Source organism: Labrus mixtus, chromosome 22, assembly GCF_963584025.1.
Source record: "Labrus mixtus chromosome 22, fLabMix1.1, whole genome shotgun sequence".
NCBI lineage: Eukaryota > Metazoa > Chordata > Actinopteri > Labriformes > Labridae > Labrus > Labrus mixtus.
In genome coordinates this window covers 15818349-15841105 of record NC_083633.1, presented here as the reverse complement: position 1 = coordinate 15841105, position 22757 = coordinate 15818349, and the positions used below count along the sequence as shown (strand labels likewise).

General features: G+C 41.4%; 1 protein-coding gene across 1 annotated transcript; it reads left to right on the top strand.

Moving 5' to 3' along the window:
• The first annotated feature begins 2610 nt into the window (after window positions 1-2610).
• dcn (decorin) lies at window positions 2611-21891 on the top strand. The gene is made up of 8 exons (XM_061029809.1): window positions 2611-2871; window positions 10880-11109; window positions 15283-15395; window positions 16682-16895; window positions 17953-18066; window positions 18412-18505; window positions 19151-19289; window positions 20636-21891. The coding sequence occupies exons 2-8, from the start codon at window positions 10899-10901 to the stop codon at window positions 20834-20836; spliced, it is 1086 nt and encodes a 361-aa protein (XP_060885792.1). The 5' UTR covers window positions 2611-2871; window positions 10880-10898; the 3' UTR covers window positions 20837-21891.
• Window positions 21892-22757: the final 866 nt, after the last annotated feature.

Below are 22757 nucleotides of genomic sequence, written 5' to 3'. Positions count from 1 at the left end.
TTACCTGTTTTGGAGAATTATGCTATTTTAATTATCTCTAAAGGTGTTCTACTCAAATCTGCCTAAAGGAGGTCTAAAGTCAGTTTAAACAGCCAGATTATTTTTGCAAAAGGCCACCTGGTAGTCAAAAGGTCATAGGTTAGATTGCCACAACACTTCAAAATCTTGAAGCCACGTGTCACCGCCTGCTCACTCTATTATACAAAGCCTGCTTTCCATCATCATCTGCCTAAGATTGTTCCCATTATTGCAAAATCTGCCAGGTATGACCTCACCATTTGTCTTGGACACCTGGCTGTATCCACATCACTCTGCAATCCCCTGACCTCTTTCCATGGTAGTCATTTCTTATTGTCCGCGCTCCCATCTGTGGACTCAATTTGAGCTTCAGAGGATTTCAACGCAGGCGACAAAGTGCATGCTGTAGCTAAGGTCATTATTGTGCACAACGGGCCTGAAAGAGCTAATTGTTTATCCACCCAAAAGTGGAGTTGTCCTGAGACCGTGATGTCGTGTTTCGAAACACTTTAGGCCACAATGTGTGTGGTCTGCCCTTTGCCTTCTGACGGGGAAGTCCATCAGGTTGGGAAAAAGCAAGCAATGAAACCTACTCGTCTGACGTCTGACTCTCTGGTCCAACAGAGAAAGAAGAAGAGTAAAGGTAAAGATAGGAGCAAAAGGAAGGCAGTCCTTATTTCTTTTTTTGGCAATTTCTTTTTCTAAGATTTATTTTGGGGCTTTAATGCCTGTATTTGGTTGATAGGACAATGGATAGAGTAGGAAACCGGGGAGATAACGATAATATGTGAGAAAGAGGCAAAGGGTCCAACCTGGGCCACCTGCTTCGAGGACAACAGCCTCATCAAACCACTAGACCAATCAGTACCCTTGGCAGTCTTTCTTATGTGTTTCTTTTGGTTGAAGCATTAACAAAATCAGGAGCTGAATAAAAGGAGCAAACAAGGATTTGATCTCTGAAAACTATTGGTAAATGTGTAAGACCTCTTTAATGTGTCATCTTATTTAGAAATCCACCTCCAGTAACATCAGTTTGTGACACATTTCTAGGACTGCTGAATAATATGGAAATTTTAGCATTCATAAGCGGTAAAGTGGAACTAAGTCTTAAATTACACAATGATAACGATTACTCAAAGTTTTACCCATAAATCATCAATTCCAGGCAATGATCAATCGCAACTTCTGTGACGTATAGGATGAAGTCCAACGAGGAAGCAAACAGAGTCTTTAGACGCTCTTGCCAACCGAACACATGGCAGCTCATGGAGACGAATGCAGAAGCTAAACATGTGACCTTCCTGAACAAGCATGACACAGTCTCTCTAAACACCACAACTCCTTCCAGTCAGGGTGAGAGGGGGAGGTCTGGTTCACTTCGGGTAAAGTGACACCCCTTCCAGAAAGTTCAGTCAACATGTAAAGCTCCTTAGTAATTGAAAATAATGCATTGATTTTTTAAAGCATCCATATCGCTTGATTCTGATCGTATCAATGCCAATGCAGGAAATGATACCTTCACCCAAAGCCCATAGTCTTTCATAAACTAGTGAATATCTCAAAATCTACTGAATGAATTGGGGCAAAGTTTGGTACATGCATTCATGGCTCCAAGGGGATTAAACCCAATAACTTTTGTGAATCTCCAGAAGAGTCTGGAGGTATGGATTCCCATATCATTATTCATTATTATTAGCAGATACGCGACGCTAAGGTAGTGGACAAAATATATTCTGCCCGCTTAATAACACATGTTGTTATTGCCATTGTGAAGAAGACAACAGCAGTCTCCCCCGACCACGACCATATTGTACGGTAGTTTCTGTGAGCATGCGTCATCGAACGCAAGCATTTTAGAAACGTGGACAATAAATGTGAAGAAAAATGCAAGTGAGGGTATTCTGTGATTGGCGAAATTGCCCAATATCATATAGTGTTGTTTGGTGGTGAGGGGGTTGAAAAAAAGTCCATAAGGACTATACATGGGATCGTTCTACCTCCCACATAGTGCCCCAAAGTGTCCCCCTCCCCCCAACCTCCTGTTTTTTGGCTATTAGACCCAAAAGTCCATTAAGGAAACCCAAACAAACCTAATCAAGATTTGGGGTTAAAAAGAAAAGGCAGTTTACTGGGGGGAGGTGCGACACTGAATAGATGGGACTAAAGTATGTGTGTGTTTGTGTGTGTGTTTGTGTGTGGCACCTTTGTTTTTGCCTTGGGGCCGTCAGTATGGAGCCTGAATGAGGATGAATGACAGAGAGAGTGTGAAAGAAGGTGAAAGGGAGTTTGTGTGCAGCGTTTTCTCATAAGCTCCACACAGGGCCTATCATTACCAGATGTCACAGTGAGGAAGGCTGCCAGACCAATCACTGCTTATTGCCTCTCTTCTTCTTCTTCTTCTTCTTCTGCTTCTTCTTCTTCTCCGTCCCTTTTTTCTTCTTTTCTCTCATCGCTCCGTTCCCTGTCTCCATTTTCCTGCTGCCTCACTCACTACCCTTCCCCCCCCCCCCCTCTCTTCCTCCTTCTCCATTTCCAGCTGTTTTTGGTGCACGCAGCAAGAGCGGGGCAAGTTCTCCACCAATTGTTTCGGTCCAGTGAGGAGCTTGGCAAGTCGGACCCCTCCCTCGCTCTATCTCTCTCCCCTCTGTCTCCCTTTCTCTCTCCTTCTCTCTCCTCCCCTTGTTGTGACAGAGCACACCTGCTTGATCTTGGCTACACGCGCTCCGAGTCCAATTACCACACAGGCCCTCGCAGCCACTTCACAGTCTCATCCCCCCCACTCGACTGGATTTTTGGGAGTCAAGCTCACCTCGTCAACTTCCACTCTCTTTGCCTTGCTTCTACTGAGAACAGGTAGGTAAATCCTTTAAGTCTGATGGAAGCTAAATGAGTGTAAGAATAGGTGAAATGAGAATAAGAATGAGGAGTTAGGTTTCATTGTGGACTAATGTTTCAGAGTTAGAGAGCAGTCTTGATAGTGGCTTGGGTTTTGCTGGACTTTAAGCATGGAAAGTCAGATTATTTGCAGATGATGTTATTTTACACACATGCTCCCTGCTGGATTTTTTTTTTTTTTTTTTTAAATTCTGCTTTACAGTTAGATCCCTGCATATGTGTGTGCATGTGTTAAAATTTAATTTGAGCACGTTTTAATCAGTTATTTTTTTTGTGCATTTGTGTGTTGTGTGAAATATCCCGGATATGTTGCCAGGTCTTGTTCCCACGGCTCTCTTGGCTTTGTGATGAGAGACTTTAATCATTTCCAGGGATAAGAGAGAGCAGCAGCGACTGGAGAAGGGGGTGTGGTACTGGAGTTGATGCTGGTACCTCACTCCTCTGCCAGAAAAACATATTCTCCTTGCCCATCATTTAATTCAAAATTGATCCACCACTGGGTGATATGTGATGATTTCTGCCCTGCTCAGTTTATGATTTAAGCCCCATTTTTCTTTATTTGTTGCATTCTTTGAACTGGGAACCTTGTTTCCTTGTAACCCATATGGATGAGCAATCCCCAAGCCATTATTTTGAGTATTTGTTGTAGTTTTGTCAAAGTGAATATGTGTTTTAATGTTTACAAGAGGAGAGGGTTGAATGAAGTGAAAGGCAGAAAATTATCTTCTAAAATTGTTTGCTTCTTTCATTTGTCATAATTTGCTAACGTCAGTGGAAAAGACGATTGGTTGCATTGATTTGTTCTTGTTCTCTCTTTGTTTAACTCTCTTTTATTCTCATTTTCTCTTGTTTCCTGTCCCTGTGGCATTTGGGCAGTCTGTAAGCAAATGAGGGGGGGGGGGGGGGGGGGGGGGGGGTCAAAACAACAATCAGGATTCCTTTGTGTTTATTCAGCCCTTTATTTTGCCTGTCAAGACTTTAATTTGGGAAAAGTTGTTTCTTCTGCTTCTTACACATACCATTTCAGCAGCTCACTTAAGAAAGCAAGCAGACCATTTTAACCCCAATCTCTTATCTGTCTGCTTCACAGCCCTGTTTCTTCTCAGTAAGCCTCCCTCTGCCCACCGTGGTGTTCGCTGTTGTGTTTTCACAAGAACAGAACAGCAACCCAAATTGCTAGGGGCAACTTAAAGTTAGAGGCTTTGAAGAGGAGATGGAAAAAAAAAGAAAAGAAAGAAGCCGTACCTGGCAACGCACAGTGCCATTAATCCCGTAATGGTACAGCTTCCTCTATCAAAGAGGGGTCTGAAGCTTCCAGACAAGCCACCACACAACTTTAGCTCGCTCATTACATCCTTTTTGCCAGCAAGGAAAAAAAGAGGCTAATAAGGCTCGGCTGCACTGAACTGCATTAAAAGAATTGAAGTGAAACTATCAAGGGAAAAACTGAGACAAACAAAATAGAATGAAAAGTGGCACCAATTGCAATGGAGGCTGAACGAGGCAGAAAGTAAAGTCAGGAGAAATAAAAGTTCCATACAAGTTCTTATTTAAGAGTGGAGCTGAGCAGATGTTTTGCATTTGAACCAGGAATGAGTGCGTGAATGTTTGGAAGGGACAAGGCCCAGATTTGCACTCAGGGGCCGCATTTTTTCCATCTGGACTTCAACTGTCTAGGTCGAATAGAGCACAAGAACAATGAAATTAAATGGACATCAGCCATGGAGTCTTTTTTTTTTTTTTTTCCTCCTTTCTTCGCTCCCTGGAATACCAGAAAGTTCCACATGTCAGTCTTTCTTGCCAAAGCTTTAAGGGTCAGACGGAGAAAGAAAATACCATAAGCGATGGGAGAAACTCTGAGGAAGGAAGGAAGGAAGGCAAGAGCACAAAAAGAGAGGAGGAGAAGATGGAAAGAGAAGAAAGGGAGAGGTTGGGCAGTTCGTCCACGTCTGTGCAGCACAGACTGTTGATAATGGGTCTGAGGTTGATGGCAGGCCGACAGCTCTTCTCATGGAACAGCTGAAATGCGGTTTAACCACTTGGTGGCTTTCTCATGCTACAACTCAACGATGGCCATCACCTCGAATGATCTTTATGTGACAGTTATTTCTTTTAAAAGAAATTATACTGATTGTGGTGGTCAGGAAAAAGTGCCCTGAGAATTATTGAAGCTGAAAAACCTCTCATACGGACACACGTGGGAGTGTGGACGGCTCTTTTCCCAACAAGACTGATACAGTCTAAGTGTTGTAACAAGACCACTTTGGCTCTGAAATTGTTTATTGGCTGCATCTTTGCATATTTTCAGATACACATGTTCTTACTCAAAAAAATCCCCTGAAATGTCATGCTGATGACCAATAGCCCCTCACCACATCTCAACGACAGGAAACTTGCATTTTAGCTTCATTATTGATCATGCTACAGTTCGCCTGAGCATGTGTTCTGGGAGGGGAACTCAGATTCATTTTCTGATAGGTTAAAAGGGCCACACGTGTTTCAAATGTCCTGTGGCCTTGTAAATACCTTCCAGTGATTCATTGCCGACAGAGGCTCAGAAGCAGGTCTGCGGAGAGTTAGAAAGGATGGGGGAGGTAGCAGACACCCTTGAATGGTGGGATGGTAGTCAGTGTCTGCGTTATATTGGTTCCTTCATTGCAACGTGGTTTGATTTAAATCCAGACGCCAACGTGTTTAATGCCCGAGTCTGTTTCATTCATTCTGCAGAACTTGCAGGGAAAGATTTGATGAGTTCGCTTGATATGGTAATCACTCAACGAGGATCTCATTGATTTTCTATGTCTGAAAGTTTCAATGAGAGGCACTGACAAAGGGAAGAAAGTGACAAAACAGTAGAGGGAACATTACTTTACTCCCTCATGCGAGCTTTGCTCCTTCCTGTCTGGGAATCATTAGTAATGCTGGGGCCAGACTTAGGGGAAAGTGGTAGGAGGGGAAGAAAGATGGGAAGAGATGAGACAAAAGAGGGACACAGGAGAATTGACAAGGATGCCGGCGCCGCCACAGGAAATGTCAACCTTTCTCCCTTTTCTCTCAGTCATGCACAGGGTGATGGATCGCAGGTTTCAGATACACAAGACAAGACGCTGGCGTTTGAGTACCATTTGCCCTTCTCTGTGACACAGCCTTTGAAACATTTCTCACAGCTGTTTGTTCTTACTTAGTGATACATTTTTTCTATACCCGCCTTAGTCCCATACGTGCAGATGCACCTATCTCCAGCGTTAACCCCTGCACTAGACGGGGACACGCTGTGCCTTCAGCTCTGAGGAAGTTCATCTTCTGTTTTGCGCTCGCTGACCTCTTTTGTTTTCCATGTGCGTCACATTTCGCATTTGTTTTGAAGTTTCCCACAGTGAAAATCAGTCCAGCATGGTCCTTAAACGTCTTACTAGCAGGAAACATGTTTGGGTACCAATTTTGCCACATTAGTGCCGGTCCAGTTCTTGTGGATAAAGCCTGTCCCATTTTCATCTTCTAATCTGGCATACAGCCTTAATACGATGTGATGGTGCAACACTAAACTGAAACCCTGTGAATATAAGTTCAGAGAGAATCATAATCATAAAGCAAAAATAAGCAAATGTTTACTACGCTAGTAAGTATATCCAATTCCCGAAATCAATATTTTAAAAGAAGGTTTGTTTGAAGTTGATATAAAGTCAGAGCATGTTTCCAAAGCTGCAGGGCACTAAACCTTTTGTAACATCAAAGTTGGATTTCCAGCTGGGTGTGATCACTTGGATTCCTCTTTGAGAATATTAATGATAAGACGAATACCTTTTTTACCCCCGTAAGTTTGGATCTTAAATGGATTAGACATGCTGACAGCGCCAGGTGTAGAGTTTTCATTATCAAGTCGTGTTCCGGCATGTTCTGTTGACAGCCCTCTGGGTTATAGCATGCTCATGCACAAGTGTGCTGCTTGAGGAGTGCTGTGCAGCATGTTCAGTAGATTCTTTTGGTCTGTGTGGAGGCGGGGGCATCTTTCCTGAGCAGGCCGTCCAGCAGGGCTTGTGGACACGTCTGAGCAGACTGGTAATGAAAGAACCAACACCTGGGGCAAAACAGGTTCATTAATGCATCGTCTTCAGGCGTTCATGCTGCCTTTGCAAATGCAAAAAAAAGTTTAAAGTTCAACTTTTAAAAACAGATTGCAGCCTAACCCTGATTCCTTGTTTTGAGTTTCGAGTGACCTTTGTGTTCTCAGTTAGATCTTTTTGATTTCCTCCCAATAAATTAACCACTCTAAATGTTGGATCGTGACAATACATTTCTATAACCCGGCGTCTCCAAATCCAAAAGCCCCTTAATCTGATTATATTAATAGCACTTGTAGTTGTTTATCCTGCCGCAAATCGTCAATGTCCCAAACATTAATCCCTTAAAATCTTTTCTATTCCTTTTTCCTGGGTTTCAAAATCTGAGTTTTGTCTCTTCATCAACAAGCCAGTCATGGACTTTATTATGACTCACAAAGTAGCAGTAATTCTTGTCTTGCAATAAAACTGAAGCCGTTAAATTCTGGTGGAACTTAGTTTGAGATCACTCTCTTTCTTTTTTTTCCCTTTTGGCCTGTCTGGCTTGCATTAAAAGTTGCCGAAACCTTTACGGGTAAAGGTTGATGGATTGATGGCAGGCCATATGGAGGGCAGTCTGAAACCCTGCACCAGTGCACATGTGGATGTATATCTGTTTATGTGCTTGTAGCCATGGGTCAAAGTAGGGAGATAAGGTTCAGTAATCAGCAGGGAAGCCCCTGTTGTGTTTGTGTGGCAGCTTTGGTACAAACGACTTTGTAGATAGTTCTGAATGTTCCAGTCTGCAGAAAGAGCCAGATGGGAGGAGTTCACAAGCCAGTACCTCTAAGAAAAGTGATAAATCGACTATGAGATACTTTCCACTATAGGTAATTAATGCATCACAAGATAAGCACAACCCATCTGGCTTTTAACCTGAAATAAAAACCCATCCAAGATATCAACATGCACTTCTTGACTGAGGAGTTCTTTACATCCCTCAATCCAAAAATGACGGCATTTAACGGCAGCCAAGTGTGTAGACAAGGTTTTTGTTGGATTGAGCTTTCAGCTGAGCTCAGATAAGAGAGTCTGACACGGCCAAGATTACTCATTCTTTCAAGAGGACTGGAACAACGTGTCCTCCGGGTTTGTTCAGACGCCTCCTGTACAGTACTCCATGTTTCTAAGCGAGACAAAATGGCAAACGTCTGCACGGAAAACTGCATCTAGACATTAAACACTGTGTGACACAATTCCAGGCTCACAGCACCGACTTGTGAGGTCACCCCCTTTTCAGTGTATTTCAGGTTTTTCCGCTTCACAGCAACAGAACAAGAGCACAAAAGAGACATTTAAAAAAGCAGAGTGATCCCATCCAACACAATTCCCTTCTGAATGGAAGTGATTTCAAGCCTGGCCATACTGTATGCAAGCACTGTAACCACTGGACTGATGCTGTACAGTGTGTCAAAGTGGCGGCTGTCTTGTGGCGAGGATCTGTAATTACTGCCTGTGTCGAGAGTCTCTCTGAGCTGTTGCATCCTGTGACCTGCCGTAACCTGAATATACACTATAACAGCACATCCTTTTCTCACTGTCAAAGGCACAGGACTGCTGTAAACATTTCATTTCTTTTGCTCAAAGATTCAGTATGAAGCTATTCAAAACAACCCGTGCACTGGTGTAAGTAAAACACCAAGATACTAAAAGTATGGCTTAGTTTACACCTAAAATATAGCAAATAAAGCAGCCAAAAGCCACTCTCAGTCCAAACCAACTGATGGTTTTGGGTCACTTTCATGATCCTGGTCATGATGTTCAGGTCAAGGTTTGCTCTAGACCAACTTCTCATTTGTTAGCAGCTGTGGCTCAAATCTGCCCTTCAATTATTGTGGCACCAAGAGGGAAAGAGCCATTTTTTTGGCTAAAGACATGACAAGCAGATTGCTGGGTCTTTCAGACTGTCTGTGTGTGTGTGTGTTACTGTGTGACGGGTCAGAGAGTTTCTGTGGATCTCCATACTGTTTCAGTTGGACAGAATGTGTATGTGTCATCTCTGCTGTGGTTGTGTTCAGAAATAGGGAGCTGCATACGGCAGGATTCTCCCCGTGACTCCGCAGGTGCAGTAAAAGCTTGATTCCCCATGAGCATCATCAAGGTACAGCAAATGTAACATGAACTACTTTAGTGAAGCAAACAAATGATCTCTGTGGTGCATTACTTGTGAATATTAAAAAAAAGTAATAGCCTGCAGTTGTATAAGGTGGCAGCCATCAAATTTCCCATGATGCATCCCAAGACTCTAAAAGTAAATGCAGATGGTGTATTTGCAGTTGCCAACGGTGTTCCTTTTTTCTGTTGCACAAGCCAATTACACGAGGCATACTAGCTCCCATTGCAGCAAAAATACCCTTTAATGACTCAACGGCAAATCATGCATATGTATTTTACACAACATATGCTTTGGAAGATTAAAAAAAGATATGAATAAGAATTAAAATACAATTCACATAGTCTCATGTAACATCTAAAGTGACATGTTGTCTTTGTTAGGTAGCTGCAGAAACGTTGTATGCTAAAACAAATCAACTTTTCAAATGCTTTGCAAGGAGTTGAGCATAGATGGTTGAAAGGGAAAGCTGATAGAAGCCCCTTTGTTTAAAGAGTTTAAAACAATGATGGTTAAAATATGGATATTTAAGGTAGCGTAAATGTTGAAATATGGTACATTGCTCAAATAGGGAAAAAGATAAGCTGGCATAATAACTAGCTAAAAGCAAATTATAAATACAGTGAGGTGTATTATTTTTATTTATCCAGATGTTCAAGTATTAAAGTAAGAAAATGCATGTTGGGGAATGATATTTAGTGATGACGTTAGTAGTACATTAACATACAAACACATATCACATCGACAATGGTTTTGTATTGAGGAGCGTATGAGAACATGTGAGGTCTGATGCTGAGTGAGGACAGGGCGTTCAGGGGAGGGCGATCGTCTGCTGGGGTGACTTTGTCCTCAGAACACTTGAGTTTTCTTTCGAAAGAGGAACTTCTTGGCAATAACAAAGTCAATAAGTTGTCAAGTGTGCATGGGATGGATTCATCCTGTTGTTGTAACGTCAATGGTGTGACCAGGTTATCAGAGGCGGGGGGCGGGGGGGGGGGAACCTAACCACAGAAGAGTGTTAATACAGTAAGATCCTCCAGGGGGAAGGAGAATCATAATGATATGCAAAAGTATTTAAGATCATGTATGTGTGTATTGTTTAGTTCTGGACTCTGCAGACCTGAGTGCTTTTATATAATATACATTTTTTTGAAAAACAGTATTGTTACAAAATTCACTTTAAAACTACAAATAGTGTGACTTACCAGTTTAAATTAATTGAAGGCTTTGAGTGAGCCTTTGGGGATGGTGGAGGCACAAATCATCTTTCAAACCACCGGTTTAGAAGATATGAATTCTAACTTTCAGAGATGATTGATACTCATTTTAACTTTGGTATTTTCACTCTTGGTATTCACTTTTCTGAGTGACATTATCTCTGTGTACCCCGTCAGCTTGTCTCTTCTGGCAAAGCAATGAGTGTACTTTTCTTGTGCTAACCCCTGCTCTCACCTTTCACCTCCTGCCTTAAACTGACTATTTAGATTGACAAACCTCCCAAAAAGGTAAAACCCAAGCGTTTAACCTCGTAGCCCCCAGTCCTTCACCTCTCACCTTTGACTTTGCCTGTCTGGACTTCAATCAGTGTCTGTTGCTACGTGTCCTCTCTCCCCATGCTTCTCTTCTTCTCGTTAATTTGAGCAGGATCTCAGTGAATAAGAAAACAGACTATTGCAGTTTAAAAGCTAATCATAGACTGACTATTTTGAAATTCTCCACCCAAGCCTTTGAACTGTGTCCTCTCGTCCTCCAGGCTCCTTGCTAGCGGCACCATGAGGTCAGCCTGTCTCTCTCTGCTCCTGGTCACTGCCTGCTGGGCTCTGCCCTTCCGCCAGTCTGGCTTCCTAGACTTCATGATGGAGGATGAGGCGGGATCTGGTGACGAGGTCCCCGTAGGCAGAGGCCTCCCTCCCATGCCTGAAGGACCCAAGTGCCCCTTCAGATGCCAGTGCCACCTGCGTGTGATCCAGTGCTCTGACCTGGGTAAGACAAGACACATCTCCCTGATGGTTTAAAATGTTTTTAATCCCACATAGTCTCTCTACATATTCAGGATTCTTTCCTTACTTTTAAGACTTCAGATCTATTCCCAATGGGTGACACTTTTTCTTTGAACATTCACTCTGCACATGGACTCAGACACAAAGGTAGAATTGAAAGAAACATTGGCAAAAAATATTTAAGACCCCATGTTGTATCCATGCATGTCAAGTTAATTAAAGCAATAAATCACCCTGACAATTGCATGTTAGAAGAAGATGTGTTGAAAATGCCCTCATCAATATTTATGTATGGAAACCAATCTACTGTTGTCCTGTCCTGCTTGTTTTTTCTATTATTTTTCACCTGAATAATGAGGGCTGGAGCTCATTTCTTAATTCATTGATCAATTATTTTGCACGTAGAATTAAATAAAAATGCCTGCCCTACTTTCCTATGGAACAAAGATTTTTCAGATGTCTTGTTTTGTTACAGATATTGTCCAAAGACATGGAATTCCTCAATGAAATCAAACAAAAAAAAAGCAATAAATACAAGTTTGGAAAACTGGAAAAGGCTCAAACAGAGCATGCTTTTAATCTTGAGGAACAACAGTTAAAAAAAACGAGTCAAGACCAATCATCAGTCATCTACATCAATACATTTAGCCATTTACCCCCAAAATGACTTGATCTGGATTGATACATTCAGATGAAATACACAAGCTTCTTGTCCACATCCATTTTCTCCCACCATTTGGTGTTCTGGCCTTGATTCTAAAGGGGAAAAAAGAGCTAACTTTGATGGGTCAGATGCTGAGGTCAGATGGATGTGTGCAGTAGTTTTACTGTACTTTTATTGTCTTTAATCACAGTAGTGGTAGCTTAAAGCAGGAATAGTCCCTGACTTTACAAGCTCTGCTGTCTCCATCGTCCACCCAAACCACAGGGGTCAGACGAGGGGTATATTATGTTTTGCATTATTGTGAAATCCTGTGGCGAAGATGACAGCGATGTTGATATATTAAATGCTTGCAGATGTTGTCGGTTCTGTTTCAATTCCTGTAACAGTTAAATTATTTGCCCTTTCTTGGCAAATTGTTCGCCTGCTTATAGGAAAGTCCTGAACTCTTTCCAGTTCAAACTAGCTGAAATGTTCCAAAATCTGTCTCTATATGTAAAGCAACAACAAGACTGAGAAACAATCACCAGCTTGCTTTTTAATTCCACACAGTCACAACAATTTACTCAAATGTCATCCTTGTTGTTTGGAGCGTATCCGTCCTGTTTGTCTAATCTGATGTACAGCATAAACAACAGCCTGAGTCATCTCACAGAAGCCGCCGCAGAAAATCCCCTGACCTAATTTATTCTTGTTTATTACATAAAAAGTGCTTCGCTACGCAGTTCAGTTTGATAGCTTTTTGGCTCGGCTGTTATTTGGAAACTTCACAGAGACATTTGAAGGACAAACTCTGAAAAAAAAGCAGGAGTGGGCAGACCTAACGGGGTCAAACCACTTTCGGTTAGGGTTCTGACGGTGGAATGGAAAAGGGTTTACAGACCTAGATAGGCAGGTGGTTTTGACAGTCAGAGCGACAGGCAGCTGGAGAGAGTGATGTTCAGGGTACGGTCGGTTCCATTACATCAGCCAGTCCTGCAGCGGGGGCCCCAGTCTCAAGCAGCACTTTACCCAGGAGACGGAGCTCCGTGGCTTGATCAGAAGTGTTGGCCTCGAGCCTCCATCTGTTCCCCAGACCTGCTGGCATGTCCACAAACACACACACTCACATATTAAAACACACAGTTATAACACTGATATCTACACACACATACAGTATGCTTGGGCAAGACAGAGTCGGCTAACCATTCCAAAGTTTGTGGACTATCTGAATTACATTTGAGCTTATAAAGTGACATGCAGGAGCAATAACAGTAACATGGACCAACTCTGTTTAACAGATGATAAACATATTTCTTAACTTACCTTACAGCCTTTTGTCCCAGATTAAAAGTGTCAATACCAGCTGGCCCTTTCTGCAGCTTTCCTGAAAGAAGATGTGCCATCCTAAAATAGAGATTGTGTTGTTGTGCTTTGTTGGCGTGCATACCACTTCAATCCAGAGCTTCTTAATGACCCCCTTAAAACAAACTTACTCAAATCACATGAGGCATTCAGGCCTTAGATGATCATTACATACACACTGTTGTAAATGGTTAGAAATGCTCAAAATGAGGCCATACCAGAGCAATCATACACTCAAGGGTCCCAATCACTTTCCCCTAAATAAGAGTGCCTGTTAGTGACTGTAGTTTCGGCATGTCCTATTTGTCTTGTGCATTTCTTGCCAAGTGGCTATCAGCTAAAAAGTAACAAATGGCATTATAATCAAGTTTTTTTTTGTAATTCTGTTGCAGAAAGCTTTTTTTGGCCTGTGGTGCAGGTGGCTTAGTTTAGATTTCCCTAAAGTGAACAAGGGCGTTTGGCAGAAGGAATGTAAAAAAGAGGCTTTTAAATATTTCAGAGGATAAAACTGAAACACGATGCCTTATACATTTTTTTGACAAATCTTCCATCCATTTTCTTTTGCTCATCTGAGGTCGGGTAGCGGTGGTAGCAAGCACAGTTAGCGAACCTATAGACTTCCCTCTCCCCAGCAACAATTCCCAGTATCTCTCTTGGGGATTCTGAGGGGTTACCAGGATATATTATCCCTCGATGCCGGAGTCTCCTTCAAGTTGGACATGCCTGGAAAACCTCCAAAGAGAGGCATCAGGAGGCACCCTAATCAGACCTAACCACCTCAACTGGTTTCTTTCGATGCAAAGGAGTTGTGGCTCTACTCTGAACTCCTCACTCTACCTCTAAGGATAAGCCCAGCCACCCTCTGAGGAAACTCATTTTGGCACGATGCACGATCATAATCTTTCGATGACTCTTTTGACAAATCTTAAAATGGTTAACTTACCAATGATACCCAATTTCAAACTCCTTAAATTGGCTATGGGTGTTCCGGGTCTGGTTGGAGTAAATCTTTTACATATCCATGAGGTTTGGAGTGCTCCTAAAAGAAAGATTGTCAAAATAAAAATTCAAAATTGATGGCGCAATGGTTTAGTGCTGAGCAATTAAACTAAGAAGTGTGTTCTCAAGTGTGGAGGTAGACAGTTCGGTGCTGTAATGATTGTGGTGACCACAAACAGCTGTGATGGTTTGTGGGTCATCCTCTGCAGAGTTGGAAAAGCTGACTGAGAAGAAAACGAAGCTGGAAGTAATGTTTGGGTTTAGCTCAACAGAAGTCGTCACAAGCTTTGAGGACAAAATGTATCAGACAAACGTACAGCATGAAGATACAACACTGCAAGCTTCTTTGTGAAACAGTTTATTCCACGCCTCTTTCTGTAAAACTGCACATTATGAAAATTATGGATGCTAGAGAACATTGCTCCCAGCTGTCTTTGCTTTATTTTTTTAAAAGCAAGTCTTACACGACAGAAGCCATTTTCTGATTGACATCAGCCATGACGTGGTGTGATAAAGTCCAAGCAAAACAACTAAGCGTTAGCTCAGTGTCCAGGTATGCAGTCGCTTACTTTCTCCAAAGGAAATTTGTTTCAAGGTCCATTTCCGGCCATACGTGCTTGGTTGCACATCAAAAACTTATTTGGTCCCTTTGGAACGTCACCATGAAATCCATTCTCCACCCTATCATTGAGACTACGTGTAGCATTCAAGGATGACAAGGCAGACTTTGTTATTTCAGAGTGAAGCTATCTATAATCTGTTTCTCTTTTGTGCTCATCCAGGTCTGATTTTTATTCTTTGTGTTTTGATAGTCCAGAACAATTCTTAAAGTTTAAAGCACCTTAGAATAATCTTTAGTTACTCTTCAAAAAACAGTTCAACAAGCTGATATGCTGAGACAAAGTGTTTCACTGTGTGTCGATCCGATCAAACCAAATCAACAAACACGATTCAAAAGGATTGACAAAAGTCAAACTCGCTGAGATGAATAGGTTCGGTATGCATTTCCTGCTGAGGTCAGAGTGTGGTTAACCTAGCGTCACCACATCACCTCAAACCCACTTCTCCATAATCCATCATTCTGGTGGATGTGTATGCCTCAAAGACTCGAAAACCTTCATCTAATAAAACGATATGTACTTATTACATCAGGTCTGAAGTCCGTTCCTGGGGACATCCCAGCTGACACCACCCTGCTGGACCTGCAGAACAACAAGATCACAGAGATCAAGGAGAACGACTTCAAGAATCTGAAAGGACTTCATGTAAGACACGTTTTCCTTCCATCTGTGTATTATTACTAATGTTATGTAATGTGTCTTATGTAACTAATTCCAACTCCTCCGCAACGTAACGCTCTTGGTGCAAGACACTGCACAATTGTTTTGGAGTGGTTACTAGGGAACAAACATGGAAAAATGTGATCATTAATTAATTTTGATTTGGTTTATTCTGAGAATATACAAAATGAGAAACATAGTCAGTGCTGAAGTGTCCAGAGAAGTGTGGTTTATAACATAAACCCCACTTCGACCCCCTCCTCCAATCATCCGCCTTTTCCTCCAACCTTTACAATCAATCTCCGCTCACCAGGTGCACGGAAAGTATTAACCCGTAGGCCTCAGACCCTCACGTCTGAAAACTCCTCTGCCTGTTTTTGCCACTTGCAATAAATACCTTTAGCTTACAGCCGGAGCTGTTTCCACTGTAATGTAACTGACCTCTCCAGGGAGTGATCCACATACCTCACATTGCAGTGTCTGCTTCCATGAGGTTGGAACAGCAGGAAGGACGTACCTTCAAAAAATGTATCAGCGTGGGCTTGAACTTGGCTCTCCATCTTGACAGAAGGAAGCCCAGGGTTGGAGTGTCTAACATCTGCTCAAAAATTCTTGTTTTTGTAGAATATCATCTGGAAGTTACATATTTTGATGTCAGGTGGGGAATTTGTTGCTGTGAATGTTTAGTCTCTGTGGAAGAAAAAACAGATAAGGCAACTGAGCTTTAGGAGGGTTTCAAATGAGTTTCAAATTTCAGAACAGAAATTAAAATAACTCTTGGGCTGAAGAGTGAAGCCAATGCAAAACTGCCGAAAACTACAGTTCAGAGAGTGGCCACTAGAGGCTGTCCCCAAAACAGAGTCAATTCCAATTAGACCCCATATTAAACTTGTAAACTTAACTGCAGAAATAAACATGTTTAAACCCCTACTTTCTGGCCTCTGTAACTCACTCTTTTTAATCATTTTAAGCCATCGAGTCAACCACAAGCCGAAGGGTCGCTTCCATTTTAGCTCTAGATAACCAACATGGCTGCAGTTGGTATGACCAACTCGAGGCTTCACAAAGACTTTTGATAAACCAGTGGGTTTTGTCATGGTGGTTGAATCCCTTACTAATCCAGCTAAAAGGGCACTTGTGGCTTAGTCATAAGGTCGAGTCCCAGAGGTCCCAGAGGTCACAGAGGTTCAAATCCAAACAACCAATTCAAATTCTATTAAAAAAAAGTGGTAAAAGCTCTTAAACGGGGTATCTGGTATCCTATCCTACAGGCTCTGATCCTGGTGAACAACAAGATCACCGTCATCCACGCCAAGGCCCTCAGCCCTCTGACCAAGCTGCAGCGCCTCTACCTGTCCAAGAACATGCTAAAGGACATGCCCGCCAACATGCCCAAGAGCCTGCAGGAGCTGCGCATCCACGAGAACGAAATCACCAAGATCAAGAAGGCCTCCTTCCAGGGCATGTCCAGCGTCATCGTCATGGGTACGCAAATGTGTATTTGGTTTAGACTAGAGGTTAAAGTATGACATTGGATGGTACCATTTATTCAGACGTTGCTCACATCCCAGGAGGTTCGCCTGTGCACATGCACATGGTTCAAGTTCAGCAGGAATGGTACAAAATGTTTTTCCTCGAAGCGAAAACAAGCGTTTAAATTTCATATTTCCAGAGTCTTTGCGGGATTTCTTTTGTAATTCCGGCAAACAAGGCTCTGTCGTTGGATAACTGTGAACATATGAAGAATTTTGTTTTTAAATTACACGTTGGTTCCTCTTTAAACTTTATTCCAATATCAATCAAAAAGTAACAGAACTAAGTTGAGGATCATTGTAGAGTTTTTTGGGGAAAGTGCAACTCTGCCAAGGCAAGAGGAAACCAGTTCATCCACTTAAATCATGAAATGATGTGTTTGCACTGAATCCTGGGGCAGGTTGTGTGTTTGCAAACAGTCGTTTTATTCTGTCATCCTGTTTGTTGTTACCTAGTCAGTAGTTAATTGCTTGGGAATGGTACATTTGATTGAGTTTGTTTGGAAAGAAAGACACCACAGGGAAAACTTGTCTTCATGGAATTTCACTGAGACGATTTATACACAGTCAGTGTCTGGAAGTGATCAGTTTGTAACGGACTGTGGCAGCCTGTTAATTCATTATAATACAGCATGTGTTTTGTTTCATATCCCGCAAAAGAATCATCGATTATCTGTCTTCCTCCCCCGCGTTTTGCTGCACTTGCAACTTTTTCCAACTAATCTCAGACGTGTTAAACTTCCTGATCCACATATTAAAATGTGTCATCTGTGTGGATTCAAAACGCGATGATATTAAAGTTATGAGCCGAGACAAATCAGGGAATCTGGCAGGGAGAAAGACTGCTTTGCAAATATAAGCAGTTCTCTTGCCCAAGACTTTGTTTACTGATGACTCAGCTCTCTGTTCCCGTAACACACCAGGAGAGGAATTAACCCAAGATCTATTACTGCTGTTCTCTCTTTCTTCCTACGCCCTCAATTGTGTTTTTTTTTTTTTTTTCTTTTTAGAGCTCGGGTCCAACCCTCTGAAGAGCGCAGGAATTGAGGCCGGTGCTTTCTCTGACCTGAAGAGAGTCTCTTACATTCGCGTTGCAGATACTGGCATCACTGAGATCCCCAAAGGTAAACTTCTAAAATCTATTTTCACAAATACGTCTTTAATAAAAGGATTAGGTCTAATCCAAATTGAATCCCGCCAGACCAAAAACAATCATCTTCTATCAAAAGAATGCATGCCTAGATTTCAGTCTCCAGTGCAGTGACATGCAACCTCTTCTAATTCTAAGTCATTTGGAGCCAGCCGTTTTCAGGGTGGGAACATGACATGTCTAGCAGAATAAGACATGTAATAAGGATCTTTTGGATGTAACATTTTTGACGCAAATTGCTAACTGTCCTTTCTTACGTAGAAGTGCCTTCATAATGTCAGACATTGAGGTAGATTGTGGTGTTTTTGTGGGTTTTCAGGTCTGCCCAGCTCCCTCTCTGAGCTCCACCTGGATGGAAACAAGATCACCAAATTGACCGGTAGCAGCCTTCAGGGCCTGAAGAACCTGGCCAAGTAATGAGAATTATATACTTTTTGTGTGTGAAGCCAGACTATCTCACTACTGCTGAACAGAATTCCCTGTGTCCATAAATGTTAACTACAGTGACATTGCATTTAATTTCCCTCAATTTCAAGAGATTATTTTAGCTAAGGTGGGTTAATTTATGGTTTTACGGTATGTTGTTAGTTGCCAAGCTCGCAAGCTAAGCTTTTAGCAACTTGGATACAGATGAAGACCAAACAGGCCTATATGTGTAGCAGAAACTCCCAGAGTGTACTGATGCATATTAGTGCCTATGGGTTCTTTTTTTTTAACAAAGAAGTACTGAATTGAGTTGCTTGAATATGTCAGTCACACAGCTAAACAAAAGGCAAATAAAATGACCCTGTGTTTATAAGATCACTGCTCAGATGGAAAGGATGCCATATCAAAGAGAGCCGTGAATCATGAGAGAATGTTTAAGAGAAAACTTTCCATTCCTGGTTTCTGTTCCCATTAACTTGTATAATCTCATAAGCTCGTAATACTTTTGGCAGCCAAAAACAACCATTGCTATCAATGTCTTGATTTCTTAAATATACAATTAGAAATTTTGCAAAAAAGAGCCAGGAACACAAATAGACATCGTCTCATCTACCTTCTGCTTTTCCCCGCAGGCTGGGTCTGAGCTACAATGAGATCAGCTCTGTGGAAAATGGCACGCTGACTAATGTCCCCCACCTGCGAGAGCTGCACCTCGACAACAACGCCCTGAGTAGTGTTCCTCCTGGTCTGTCTGAGCACAAGTACATCCAGGTACAAAACTGTTACTCATCAAAGTTACGGTTTAGGGTTACAGCTTAGTGCAGGTTTGAAAGCACAACATGATCAAAGGAAGACTGTTTTTGCAACCCTTTATAGTTCCAGCACTTGATATCTTCTTGAGTTTAATAGATCTTAGAGTGTGTTCAAACAGCTCATTTTGTGTCATTGAAGTCATACTGTTCGAGTTTACTTTCTTGCATTCTTGCATTCGCTTTGTTAAGGTTCACTCTGCCCGATTACAGATCAACCACGGCTTCCATAACAAACGTCACATGGATCCATTTACTTTGTTTATTGGGTGAAGTGTTGGTAGCCTGTCATACAGATTTTTAGAAGTAAGTGGGAGTGTTAACAGACTGTTGCATCAATCCCATCCACATAAAACCTTCTTTGAGGTAATTTCCTGTAATTCATTGGGATTATACTCACTTCTAATGAACCACGGCATTGTACATCTGCCAAGCAGCTTTATGCTGTTACTTTCCTGTTTATTAGAGTGTCGGGAAATCCTCCCCTTTATGCTTTTGAGCACAGTTTGAGCAAACTCGAGGTTTTGTACGGAACAGACTTGAACACATTAGTTACATGTTATACCAGAAGACAGTAGGTTTTAACTGTAGGAATATCTTAATGTAAAAATGAACACTTCCACATTTAGGATGTTTCTATACCACAACCAAAGAAAACAATCTTAATGGGAACTTTAAAAAAAAAGGTAAAATATGTCACAATTAAAGCAGTAAAGGTGTTTTTTCTATTTGGTTTTTATTTTGGGAGCACACTCAGAGGGACTTGATGAGCTGATATTTGTTTTGCCATTTTTGTGATTTTTTTCAAATACATTTTTATTCTTGAGTACTCCAAAATATATTTAGGAAATCGTGATCAAAAAACACATCATCCATGTATAGTCTTTAGGCTTTGGAATTTGTATCTGGCATTATATTGTCTGTCCAATTGACTTTATGGAACTTTTCCCCCATTGTCTATGTGTATCTAGTGCTGCAGTGCTGCAATTTTAGGACCAACCTTCTCAAAACAGTTCAACACTTGTGTATTATTGGTTAATCTGAGTGATTTTATTTTCATGCAATTTAAAGCTGATCTTGTTCTCAAGCTTCAGCCACTAATTAGATATTTTGTAGTATGATCAGCAGGAAGTCTTTACCCGCTGTCTTTACTTTAACATCCTGAAGACAAAACAAACTTTCTGGCTCTCTGGAGCTGTTATTATTCATTTCATGACTTATTATTATGTTCTCTATCTACTGTATTTTATTGCCATGCACGTTCCACTCAGTGGCCAAAGCTTGTCATTATTTAAATCCTCTCTCTAGGTGGTCTACCTCCATGCCAACAAGATTTCTGCAGTGGGAACAGGCGACTTCTGTCCTCCCGGCATCAACAGCAAGAAGGCCATGTACTCCGGCATCAGCCTGTTCAGCAACCCCGTGCCTTACTGGGAAATCCAGCCAATCACCTTCCGCTGCGTCTTCGACCGCTCCGCCATCCAGCTCGGCAACTACAGGAAGAAGTAGAAGAAGTAAAAAAAAAAAGAAGTGTCCCGCGCGCCTCGGCGAGGATGTGTGTGATTGTTAATGAGTGTGTGAAAGTTTTGTAAGTGTGCGTGTTTGACCGCAGCCCCAAAACACTGACCCCCCCTACCAACACTGCCTCCGCACAGAAAACAGCGTCAGTAATCCACATTTTGAAAGGTTTGCTTACATGGACCTCAAACACATCATATCATATTCATTATTTTTGCTTCAAAGTCAGTGAAACAGTATTAGAAAACACCAGCATACTATGGTGAAGCTCTCACACACAGCATTTCATTTAAAGAAACGGTTTTGAAATTCAGAGGTGATTCCTAACCAAAAAGATTTGCAATCTCACTTAATCTAACTTTTAAAATGTAAAAAAAAAAAAAACTGTTAGATCAACTTTCCATTGTATGAATTGTATGAGAGCTGGCCTGTAGAGCAGGCAGCAAAGGGGTTAACTTGTGTTTTACAATACCTTTAACAACTGGTATACTAGAATGTACTAGATATTACCTGTGTACTAGGATTAGCATTCAGAGTGTAATATTACCACGCTGCACTCCCTGACAGAACTCTGAGTTTCTATTTGTATTGTACTCAATCCAGGTAGAGATAAAAGCAACCGTGACTTCTATCACATTGTGATTTCTTGTGCTTACTTCTCCAGTGTTCATTTAGTTCTGGGTGTATTTTCTTCATCACATCCCATCCCTTGTTCTTCTCCCCGTGTGTGTTGTTACATTCAAAGGACAAGGTGAAAGTAGCTTCTCAAAATGTAGAATAAACCATATATGTTTTAAACATAAGCCACTTTCCAAAGATTTATATGCATGCTCTTTTTTTGTGCTTTTTGGACTTGAAACTGGTTCTTTCTGGAATCTCTTGTTAATGCCTGTATGTATTTCTCTCTCTGTTTTTCTGCCCTTCATTTCTTTTTTTTAAGAGTCAAGAAAAATAGGAGGGTGTATGTGGACTGGCATGCCCACTGCAACCATGTTGGTATGAATGTTGTATGTATAGACGCTGTATATAAATGCTGTATAAAACAACCTCTCTCATTGCTTAAAGGCACAAGCACTTACCATAGCTCAGACTTAATATATCAGCGACGAAGGTGTTCTTCTTTTTTTTCCGGAGCAGGGGCTCCAGCTAAGGTGTCCTAAACAAAATAAAAATACTAATGGAAAAAGTAGCTGTTTTTCATGGATGTAATGAACAGAAACTGCATTGTTAACAATTTGTCCTCCTGGTCGCTTGATGGCGCTGTGATAACTACAGCACAGAGACGAAGAGGGCAGCGGCTTCCTGGCGAACAAGGTCAAGAGGAGGCACAGGTAGCATGTATTAAGAAACAGGTGAGACATTTGAAACATTGTATATATACGACAATATACACAACAATGAAAAACGTTACTTCAGGCACCTATTAAGGTTTTTTTTTTGACAAAGTAACGTTCTGAAAAAGTCAAAAGGTCACCACGATTGACTCCAAAAAATTACACTTTTTGAAAATGTGCCATTTAATTAAATATTTCTTTATATAATTATCTATTTGAAAAAAAAATCACAAACATCATCAACGTAGAATAATAATAATAATACATTTTGGTCTTTTTTTTTAACCAGTTTCCTGTCCAGCTTACAAACTGCTTTTCAAAATAAAACACACCTTTAAACAATCCAGCTTTAAACACTTCACAAAAGTCATCACAAAAACTTCCCTCAATCAGATACTTTCTTCAGTTTCCTTTAAGAAAGAGCTGGTTTGTTGTCATCTGGTTACAATAAATCAGATTAAGGAGTGTATAAATCAGTGGTTCTTAACTCGTCTAGCCTCAGGAACCACCACCAACTCTTCCGTGAAAAATCGTGACTCACATTTCTGATATTTTTCGACCAATCAGATTTATTTCCC

What these genes read in the sequence shown, in the direction of transcription:
- dcn (XM_061029809.1), top strand. Translation starts at nt 10,899, where the DNA reads ATGAGGTCAGCCTGTCTCTCTCTGCTCCTGGTCACTGCCTGCTGGGCT. An exon ending in GTCCAGCGTCATCGTCATGG is followed by an intron (nt 16,896 to 17,952) that starts GTACGCAAATGT and finishes TTTTCTTTTTAG; the next exon opens with AGCTCGGGTCCAACCCTCTG. An exon ending in GGCCTGAAGAACCTGGCCAA is followed by an intron (nt 18,506 to 19,150) that starts GTAATGAGAATT and finishes TTTTCCCCGCAG; the next exon opens with GCTGGGTCTGAGCTACAATG.